The following is a 10967-nucleotide window of genomic DNA, read 5'->3' as shown; positions in this document are numbered from 1 at the left end:
CTGGTTAATTTTTCTTATAGGTATACTGAAGTACCGGGCCGATGTACATGGTGGTCCATGGACCACCCTGGGGAGAGTATCTGGTGCTACCAAGATTTAAATGCTACCGTGATACGGGCATTTGGACCGTCGGATTCTTAGATTGGACGGCATCCGTGAGATGTTGGATCTGTTGGACCTATGCGCAATTTTTGGACTCCTCGTAGGCTTTTTTGCAAATGTTGCGGAGTTGTTGAGAGCCGTCCAATCTAAGAATCCGACGGTCCAAATGCCCGTATCATGGTAGCACCTAAACCTTGGTAGCACCAGATATACTCCCGACCACCCTGTCCACCCTCCAGCTAGGCCATTGGGCGATACATCCGTCGCTCCTCAACCCGCCTGGATCGACAAAATCGTTGACCGGTACCCCAGTTGCCATCTGCCTCAGTGCCCTTGGCGTCAAGAACGTGACGCTACGACCCGGCAGGGTAAGCAGCACCACATATTTCATGTTCTCGGAAAAAGCAGCACCGCACATTTCCTTCTTCCTTTAGGAAGAAATTGAATCCGGCAGTTGGTTTTTGTCCCGAATGAAAAAAAAAACATGAAGCTGGATTCGCCATGGACATGAACCTGTGAGTTCCCGCTGCTCCGGTGTCAGATCAAAACGTTCATTTCATTTATGGCGTGAAGGTGTCAGATTTTTCGTTTAATTTTTTTTTTCGGAGGCGGGATTTAAATGTTGAACGTCTGTGCTCTGAAATTTATTCGGCTGATTCTGCATGTCAAACAGGAATATGGAGCAGATACAATTCATCCTCGACATCTTCAGTAAGCACCACAGTTGTCACTTGACACCATCATGCAGAAAGATTTCGAGGAATTGATTTATGCTGAGTTTGTTCACACGAATGCTTGCAAGTAAAATGAATACAAGAAGAGGAATGATTCAGATTGAACAGAAACAAATGTTGATCACTAGGGAGAAGAGATGAGGTCTACTGTAAGCAACACATGAACAGCTGCTGAAAACTACTGCCACGGGAAGGGCAGAGATGGCGGGGCGCCGTCCGAGGAGCCTTCACCGCCGACATGAAATATCCCATTGTAGTTCAAGTCATTGTTGTCCGAGCTTAGCACATTGTTCAGTTGCTCATTTTCCACCGCGGGGCAGGAAAATCCGGTCGCTGAGACGGTGCCGGTGGAAGCCTGGGTGCGCGAGAACCAGGACGAGCTGCTGAACTGCAGGTTGGAGAACAGAGGCTGGGCAATGGGGATGTGTTCAGTCTGTTGGACCATCTGGCCAACATCGATACCGGAGGAGTTTGCCGGAGCTGACAGAAGAGAGAGAGCACAGTCCGAGTCGAGCACCGGAGTCAGCCCATCGGAGAACATCTTGCTGCTGCTGCTGCTGCTGTCGGGAGGAGCTACCGTCTTGAGGAGCGGCTGGCACACTGAAGGCTCAAGTGCCACACCGGTGGCAAAGTTTATTTCGCCTTCCTGCAGGAAAGGAAATCGCCGTCCTTCTTTGGCGTAAGTCGACGCAGAGCGACCAAAATGCTGCCTGTTGCTGATGCCTAGAGGGAGTTGATGTGCGTAATAGGGGTTCTCCTCAGTTTTAATGATCCCTGGCCAGTTTTGCTCCGGTCTTGGAGTTGGAAATGATGAAAACCTTGTTCCTGGGTTTCACAACAATGTCAATTGGTTGTGGTAAGAAGATAATGGAACTGCTACAGATACATATGGAGATAGAATGAGTAAATTCTTTCTTCAGGCACTATGGAAAATTGATACTCCCTCTGTTACTTAATGTAAGACATTTTTGCAGTTCAAATTTTGAACTGCAAAAACGTCTTACATTAAGTTACAGAGGTAGTATTTAACAAGCTATATGATCATGTAGCTTGTTAAACATTTACTCTTGGCAAGGATCTATATGATCTTACAGAACATAGAAGCATCTTGCTTCAAGAACTAGGGCACTAATTGTGAAGGTAAAGAGTAGCTTTTTTCCTAATGAACTAGTAAAACTTTTACTCTATTTATTTACACTTCATCCAACCTCCATGAATATTACTTTAATTAATTAGGTAGGTTTATGGGTAAACTAAGGCGCTATCCTTGTTCGTTATGAATACTAATCCCACTTGCGACTATTTTATAGAAGGAAAGTTGCTGAATAAGTACAAATGTGCAACATGAAGTAACAGGCCACGGGGTGGGTTACAAGCTGCAAGGTACCGAAGAGGGTCAATGCAATAGGTCAACATGCTAGGTGAGTCATGATTTACAATATGTCTGACAGACAATTCCATATTTCCAATCATGTATGGGCTATTAAAATATAGAGCAGTAGTGGAAACGTAACCTTGTTGACTCGTCATAAAACTTGCAGAATTCATCACATCTGGCTGCGGTTTCCTGCGGCGACGGTTGTGCCCATCAAGACGCTTTCTACAGCTGCGTTTGGCCTCATCAAACTCCGTAAGCAGGTGAAACCTAAGGAAATAAAGCTCATGATCAAGACACAAATTATTGCTGATGCATGAAGGATTAATATCAGGTCACAACAAGAGGAAATTAAGCTAATGCAATGCTGAATAGTAAACTGTAATAACATGCTGAAATTTGGTCTACAAACATCTCAATTTTTGTGTGTTTCCAGCTACTTTCAAAAGCATAGCTACCGCTACAAATACTGAATAAGCAATACCTCAAGAGTTTTCCTGTAAAAAATAAAGAGATACTAATATCAACTCCCAAGTATCTGAAGGGGATTTAAGAAAACGAGGATGGAAAATGTTCCATAACTTTAAACATTTATCCGAAACATAACAACACACTGTTATCCTTGACGCTTTCTGTAATGCTGGGGTGTCATGCGCCCTTTTTTATTAAAGAACACAGCAACTAAGCTTTTAAATAGGATGTAGCTTTTTTCCTTAGCTCTTAAGAGACAATATTGCTAGTCTTTGTTGAAAACTAAATAAGATATTCCTTGTCCTAGGATGATTTTATAACAAGATAAGATGCTCCTAGGTAGTTAGACACGTGTTTCGAAGTATTAAAAATATGCTCTCGCTAAATCACCAGACTACATATTGTCAGAATACTTAATATTCTTCACACATACTGTTGGAATATAAAATGTACAGTACACAAAGGGACCACTTAATTCATCTGTCAATCACTCCTTTCAGTGCTTGGGAGCCTTCATCTTAGATAAAAATATTGTACCTGAGATTTGTCAACAGCAGACAAAAATATTGCGATGCCTGTTGAACATGGACCACAGTATAGTGTGTCTGTAACCATATGTCTAGAAGGATGCAAGTCTGCTGGGCAATGCGCGCACTTAATTTATAAAGTCTGCACTAACTGCCGGATCAATCAATGATTGGAAACTATCCCCACTGGGTAAGATATTCATGTATCAAGGCAATAACATGATGAGGAACACATTAGCAGCCTATCAAGTTATAAAGGTATAAAGGTAGAGGTCCATAGAATCACCTGCTATGCTCAGCAAGATTAAAATGAGAATAAACACAACTATACTTTAAGGTGGACCAAGATACAAAAATATTGCAAACGTAAGAAATAATGCAAGAGACTACAACCCGAAATAACAATACTATGGATGGTTCAGGTTCCGAGTAGAAGATATACAGTAGGACTATCGATTCTACATTTGAAAAATGGAGAACTGAATCTCTCTGTTATTTTTCCTACATAAAAAATGTGACAAATTTGATCCAATTAGTTCTGGTCATAGAATGTGATTATCTCAGTCGTCTGGCTAATGCATGAAAACAAATACAGCGAAGCTATCCTAGAAGGATAATTGCAGAAGTGCAACTCAGACAAAAACAGAGTCAAGTGGTCCCAAAGCACCTGAAACAAGCAAATTATCATATGTTATTTCGCTGACACTAACGTTTGAGATATTATCACGATATAATATCCTTCTTTTTCTTTTCTGATGACGACCGCACGATACTTAAATGGCCTAGAAATGCTATCCCCACAACATAGACCATGAAACATTAACATGATAAGTAGGATTTGACCCCTGCACATTCAAGAAATTGTTTATCTTAATTAAAAGTATTGAATTCATGCTCCAGCCAACTCATCCAAAAGTCCGAACTGATGGAGGGAGGCGGGCAATATATTTCAACACTCTCCCTCACGTCTAGGCTATTTTAGTCCTTAGACGTGGGTTTGATGTAGGCCACAGAATCGTTTTTTTTATAATACTGCGTTGGCAGGGTCTTGAACTCAAGACCTCTTGGCTCTGATACCATATTGAATTCATGCTCCAGCCAACTCATCCAAAAGTCCGAACTGATGGAGGAAGGCGGGCAATATATTTCAACAAAAAGAACTTGCGATAAGGGCTCCCACGAAGTCCAAAGTCCAAACTGATCGGGATGCAAGAGCCTAGAGATCTCAATTTTCTCATGCTCATCAACCGAATCACTAGATCACGCTATATGGGTTGGTGTCGCCTTTTAATATTTAAGATACATCTTTCCGCAAAAATAAAAATAAAAATAATTTAAGATACATCATTTTCAGTTGGCACTACCATTTGTATTTTTGCGAAAGTTGGCACTACCATTAACCTTTTAATGAAACTAAAACATGAACAACTTTCAGGCCCTCGGCTGATTGCAAGCCTGGCCAGCATTGGAAAATATACATGTATCAGTGAACATGCACGCATGGCCCTCCTCCTGTATCGTACAGAAATGGCTCGAGTCATCCACACTCCACAGTCCACAAGTCCACACTGCATTTTGCAGGGTAAGCACTTGTGTAGTGGTACTATAAACTTTCTAGGTTTGGGAGTTAGCATCGCCTTTTCCTTCGAAACAGAGGGCTCGGATGTGGTAGGCCAGTTCTTGCGGTGTGATGAGTGAAGCAGGCCGGATATACCTGCCATGCTTAAGTAATTGACAGTCCCAGACCCACACAAAACATGCTGTCGCGTCTTGGAAATCCACAGGAAAAAGCACAACAATGCACATGGATCCACCTATTTTGCACATGAAAAAGGAGGCGCGGGCAAATCATATCAGGCGTCCGTCCGGGTTATCATCGATCACGAGGCGGCACGTTGCTGAAATCGATATCAGAACAGTGTCGCGCACCGAGAAAAACAACTCCAATTAACACGGAACAGATTTAACACGTCAAATGCAAATCGGACAGGTTCAGTAGGCTGATCGATTGATGATCATTGGGTGCCTGTGTGGATGTGATCTTGATCTTTGGCAGATGGAGAGCAAATGTAGCTTTTTGTGCAGTGCTGAATTCTCATGAATGGGGCCAGGGTTCAGAAAAGGTGGTGGGGCGATTCAGAGCAGTGCAAAAGCTGTGCTGATAGGAATTGATGATGGAGGAGCAAATTGGTGCAGTCCAACAAGCTCTGAGCAGCGTAAAAGCGGTAGTAGAAAAAAACCGAAAGAAAAAGCGTTGCAATAATTCAGGTAACACAAGCTGCCATGATAAAGGGTGACAGGAGCAAATGAGAGGCCAGGCATGATGCCGGGAAAGGTAAAGAAGTGCATCCTCGATACGAGACAGGCCGAGTTGTGCTCAAACAAAGGGAAAAGAAGGAAAAAAAACAAACTAATAATGTCACGGTGGTGAATTGATCATTGACCGACTCATGGATGCACGATGGAGGCAACGGATGAGCGAAGAGAATGATGATTCAAAAAAAAAGAAGAGCTGCGATTTGATTCAAGTAGCGCACTTGGTTGGAATTGGCGGGTGAAATAATTACCTGCTGCACTGTTGGCAGAATCGCATCTCGCGGCCGGCGACGGTGACGACGGGGGTCTTGGAGTGCGCCTCGCACACCTTGTGCCGGCGATGGTAGTCGCGGCACCTGCTCAGGTCCGCCTTGCACCCGTCCACCGCACACGACGGGCACTGCTGCTGCCCCGCGCCGCTCCCGCTCCCTCCTCCCCCTCCCGACGACGCGCGCGGCCGCTTCGCCGCGCTGGGCGCGGACGCCGACGCCGAGGACGCCGCCTCGGCCGGCGCCTTGCCGAGACCGCGGCTGCCCGGAGCAGCGCCGCACTCGCCGAGCCCGCCGAGCTTCAGGTCCACGGAGCACTCCTGCCGGCCGGCCGCATTAGCAATGCCACCGGCCGACGCCTGCCCGCCCGCCGCCGGCGCGGCGGCCGCGTCGCTCTCCAGCTCGGCGAGGTCCCATGCGCCGGGCGGCATCTTGAGATCCCAGTCCATGCCGCGGTGCGCACTCACGTAGCCGGCCCTGGCGCGCGGAGGACACGTACAGCGCAAGCCAGCCTCAGCTCAGCCCGGTAGGCCTAGTAGCTATAGCTCCCTAGTTATGTCCGAGCTCTCCCTTTCATCTCCCACACACCCACACAGGCAACTCGGGTCGCTGTCTGGAGCTTGTGTGTTCGGGTTCGGCCTCGGCCCTCGCCCTCTCCCCTGTCCCTCTCATTCCGAGCTGCTGAGGCTGTTGTTTTGCAGGGCGAGCCTAGCTGCCCGCCAGTACCGTCTCTAGGCTACAACCTACTGGCTAGCCACCGCTGGATCTGCGGGTTAATTGCGCACCAAACAAAAGATGTCAAATAAAAACAGCGCAGACGCGGCAGCAATGGCGGAGAGAGACGGGGCACTGGAGCTCGTCCAACGCCCAGGGAGGGCAGCACGAGCAACAAAGATATGGGGCAACAATACAAGCAAGCGGGGGTGTTGTCAGTACAAGTACTTGCACCGAGGGAGGGAGAGATGATTTGTGTCGCTGGGGTTGCAGCCATTCAATCCCTGACAGACATGGCGACGGGCCATGTTCGCCTTTAACACTGCCATGGAAGGGTCGTGCTACAATTATTGGGGGTTTGGTTTCGTTTGGTTTCAGCTACTACTGTATTGTATCGCCCTTTATTTATTTCTTTTCACCTTTCTTCTTTTCCTAGTATTATTAGTACGTACGTACTACACGGGAGAGATCGTCTCGTCTGGTTTTATAAATGGAATTTGGCCAAGTGCTAGCTATCTGGGGAGAGCATGCATGCGATGCATATTTATCAGAAACACCAGTTGCCCTAGCAGCCTAGCCTAGCTAACCACTTCCTTTCTGCATGCCTGAACAGGTTAAAATAACCCATGCATCACTAAAGCTAATCAGGCCGACCACAGGTTGTTTCCTTGTTTGGCAGTGCGTGAGCCACACATTTGTGGCGTGCTATAAATAAAAATACATTCTGGGCTCTCTCTTAGTGGCAAGCTTGCACTTGCAGGCATTACTCTAGCCTAGTCTAGAAACAAAACGGAGCTGTTCCTTCCTACTATACTAGTCTAGTGTTGTTGTTTTCACTTGTTTTATTGAAAGTCAGTCACACGTATAATCATATAATACTACAACAAGACCTTACCCCGAGAAATGGATTCATTTGATGATGGGAGCCAGGAAACAAGACCTCTGAGCGACATGCTGCTTGTTTGTTTGCTCTTTTTAGGTCTTTGGTTCAGGATAGGCGATGATAATGGGTGACACATTGCGACTGGCAAGAGATATACTACTACGTGTGAAAGTGCCGTGGGAGCATGATTGGCCATGCATGTGGAGTCCATCTTTGCTGCTGCCTCCTTTTTCTTTATTTGTGCGGCATTTCGAAATGACAATTATTCGCCCGCTTTTTGAACGGACGCTAGCTAGCTAGAGTAGAGGCGAACGTCCAAAAGTCTTTGCATGCGACGGTGTAGTAAAACTCGAAATAACGTTGGGTGTACGTGACAGTAAATTTTGGGACGGGAAATGCCACGTGAAAATGCACGAGCAGGCAGGCAGATGTCAGAGAAGCGGCCGGCTATGCTGTCTGCGTACCGTGGTTTGTGATCTGGATGTCAGTACTACTTAGCCTTGCAATGGCGGTACGTACGTACTACGTAGTACGTGGTGGCGCGACCGGCATCTCCTCTCCTTCCACCTTCTGCTCCTGCGGCGACCGACGGGCCTCGATCGTACGTGCATGCGTACAAGTACATCCGAGGCTGCCGGGGCCATGCATGCCGCGCCCACCTCCGCGGGCAGACAGAGCAGTAACAACATGCGACAGCCTCTGCGGCGCCCGAGCGCGACGTCGGCGTGGGGCGGGGGCACGACGGCGCCGTACTCCGGCACTCGGCTTGGCGCTACCTCTCCCCGCTCGCGCACTCCTATAGTCCGTCCTGTGCCGCTCCGGTACGCGCCAAGACATGCAGCAGGCGACGCATGTGTGTGATCAGCGGCGTCCTGCGTGTGCCGGCAGCGCCAGCGCGCCCGCGAGGGCCCGGGGCCCGCCCGATCCGGGCCGGCGATTGGACGGCCGGCGGTCCTCGCGTGTCTTGGCACCGTTGCTCATAAATCCCCAACATATGTGTGTGTGTGTGTGTGTGTCGAAGGCTGGCTGCAAACATGTGGATGGATGGATGATTGTCGCGGTGCAGACAGCGCAAGGCTGATCGTGGATTTCGATTTTCGAATTCGGCGGGCATCAAAGTCTTCACTGTGGATCAAGTTTCTACCGCTCACCATTAAAGTCAGAACAGGTCCGCTATATCCTCATCGGCCCGTATAATTCTGCGATTTTACAGTTTCCATCATTTTTTTTGGCCCGAACAGTCCGTTAAAAGTCGGCCGGCCCGCAAATTTGCCTGTCTGCTGCTATATGTACGGAGTTCAGGTGTTTTAAGGTTCATGTCCTAGATAAGCTCCACCGCAATCCGCCCTCCTCCGCCATCTCCTTTCCTTTCTCTAGCGAGCATCTTCGCGTGAGCATTTTTCCTTTCTCGCGGATCCATGACCGGAGGTGCTCGCAGGCATGGCGGCCGTGGCAGGTCACCGCCGCGCAAGTTCGCCCGGCATGACGCAGCCGGCAGCTCCAGCCGGTCCGCCATCGAGTCGTGGCGGTCTAAGCATGGGTGCGAACACGGCCGCCTCTCCTGCAGCAACGACCAGAGTGCGTGGGCTGACTTCCACGAGCTCCAAGAGGTGCTTTTCCCGCACACCAAGAGGTGCCGGGAGGTGGATGAGGAGCTCCTCGCCACGGAGCGCGCGGTGGAGGCCGGAGAAGAAGGCATCGCCGACAGGCTCGTTGCCGCAAAGAAGGACCACACCTACGCCCATGCTTGCCGCAAGTCGGCAGAGAAGTTCTACCTCGGCCTCAACAACTGAGTCGGTCGTCCCTAGGTTTATATTTGTAGTTTGATCTATGTTTTAAGCTATGTATGAACTCCGCTTGTGTTGAACTTTCTATGAACTAGTTTTAAAATTTGAAGTATGTATTATAGCAGATTTGTTTTGCCAGGACACCTTCGAGTTCCGGCAAAATCAATTTACATAGGGTCTGCTAGAGTTGCTCTAAGGGCATCTTCAATGCTAGCCCCTAAAACGGACACCACATATGTCCTTTGACACATTCATGACATGTCCGCGGATAGGATGCAAGAGTGTGCCATCCAAAGTAATCATAAAAAAAATTCCCTATTTGTCCCTGACCTGGGCGCCACGGGGGAGTGCCTCCGATCCCGCACGGAGCATGATGTTGTCGCCGATGCTGCATAGCTCGATAACGGCATGAGCTGTAGCTTGAGGTTGTGCCCGACGTCGCCTCCCAGTTGTCATCAGCGTCCCTCCACTGTCCCGTTGTCGCTCGCATCGTCTGCCCGGTTGCCTCGGCCGCCCAAGCTGCCGCGGCCGTGCCGCGTCATGCCTCAAGTGCGTGGAGCGAGAGAGAGAGAGAAGAGATTGAGATGGGTAGGACACTTGTAAGGGCATATTCAATGTCAGCCCCTAAACGGACACCGCAGATGTCCTTTGACATGTGCGGGCCACATCCGCGGATAGGATGCCCGCAAATCATCTTTTTGTTTGCGGCCAAAATACCTGTTTTTAATTTCATTGTAGGGGCCCCACCTAAATTGTATTATTTGCCTATAAGGCTTTGCAACCTATCGCAAGGTAGGTTCTACTGAACCAGAGGTACATGCAACACAAAGAGAAGAGATAAAGTAAAAACAACACACACTGACAACACACTAGCATGAGAGAACAAAGAGGGAAAACAAAACACAACACAACAAAGGGCACCTATGGTGTAAACGACATCGGCCAGCCGAGACCAAACCACGACACTGCACCATCCACAATCAAAAGGCTCCACGCATCTGAGACTGCACGACGCCGCGACACCACATGTGTCAAGGTCACGTGAGGCCGAGACAACGCCACAACACTTGTGTGCCACCAACATAGCCGAGGGGCATCGCCTAGCAAACCAAACCACGACACTACACCATTGATGCAATCAATGCCGCGCATCCGAGACTGCAAAACGCCTCGACACCACCTGTGTCAGGGGTACATTTGAAAGGGCAAGCGAGGCCGAGATGACGCCACAACACCTATGTGCCACCAGCTTCGTCGCGGGGCACCGCATAGAAGAGACACACCAAGAAGCACTCGAGCACGAACACCACGACGAAGAGCACAATACCAACGTCGACCCCAAGCTGGCTACACCACCACTGTCATCACCCACACTCCACCGCCAACCACATGAGTCGTCAATTACCACCAATAATCATGGTCTCCAAGATGACGCCTCCAATGAGGAAGTGACGTTCATGACGCCATTGTTGCCCGATCTAGCAAAACTAGATCTTGGGCTTACGCCCAGTGACACCAGACTCGAGGGATTTGGGTGAATTAGACTCCTCAACAACGCCTTCACGGAGGAGAACGGCACCAAATTGGTTCTGCATTACCGGCATCATAGAAGTGTTTGCAAGGATTTCACCTGGAGCCAGGGACGGCCGCATGACCTCAAAATCCAAAGACCTGACACACCTCTGGCTGCCATAGCAGGCCCTGAGAGGGGAGATGAGTACCCCTACTGCACCACGAGAAGATTACGCAAAGCACCGTCGCAGTGGATCATGGGACCCCCTCCCCCCCG

General features: G+C 48.8%; 1 protein-coding gene across 1 annotated transcript; it reads right to left on the bottom strand.

Annotated features, from left to right (window-relative positions):
- Nucleotides 1-845: 845 nt before the first annotated feature.
- LOC123167761 (squamosa promoter-binding-like protein 16) lies at nucleotides 846-6789 on the bottom strand. Its single transcript, XM_044585624.1, has 3 exons — nucleotides 5777-6789; nucleotides 2351-2481; nucleotides 846-1661 (listed from the first exon to the last, which is right to left on the bottom strand). The coding sequence occupies exons 1-3, from the start codon at nucleotides 6241-6243 to the stop codon at nucleotides 1015-1017; spliced, it is 1245 nt and encodes a 414-aa protein (XP_044441559.1). The 5' UTR covers nucleotides 6244-6789; the 3' UTR covers nucleotides 846-1014.
- Nucleotides 6790-10967: the final 4178 nt, after the last annotated feature.

Source organism: Triticum aestivum, chromosome 7D (genome assembly GCF_018294505.1).
Source record: "Triticum aestivum cultivar Chinese Spring chromosome 7D, IWGSC CS RefSeq v2.1, whole genome shotgun sequence".
NCBI lineage: Eukaryota > Viridiplantae > Streptophyta > Magnoliopsida > Poales > Poaceae > Triticum > Triticum aestivum.
This window is presented reverse-complemented; position numbering and strand designations above follow the sequence as displayed.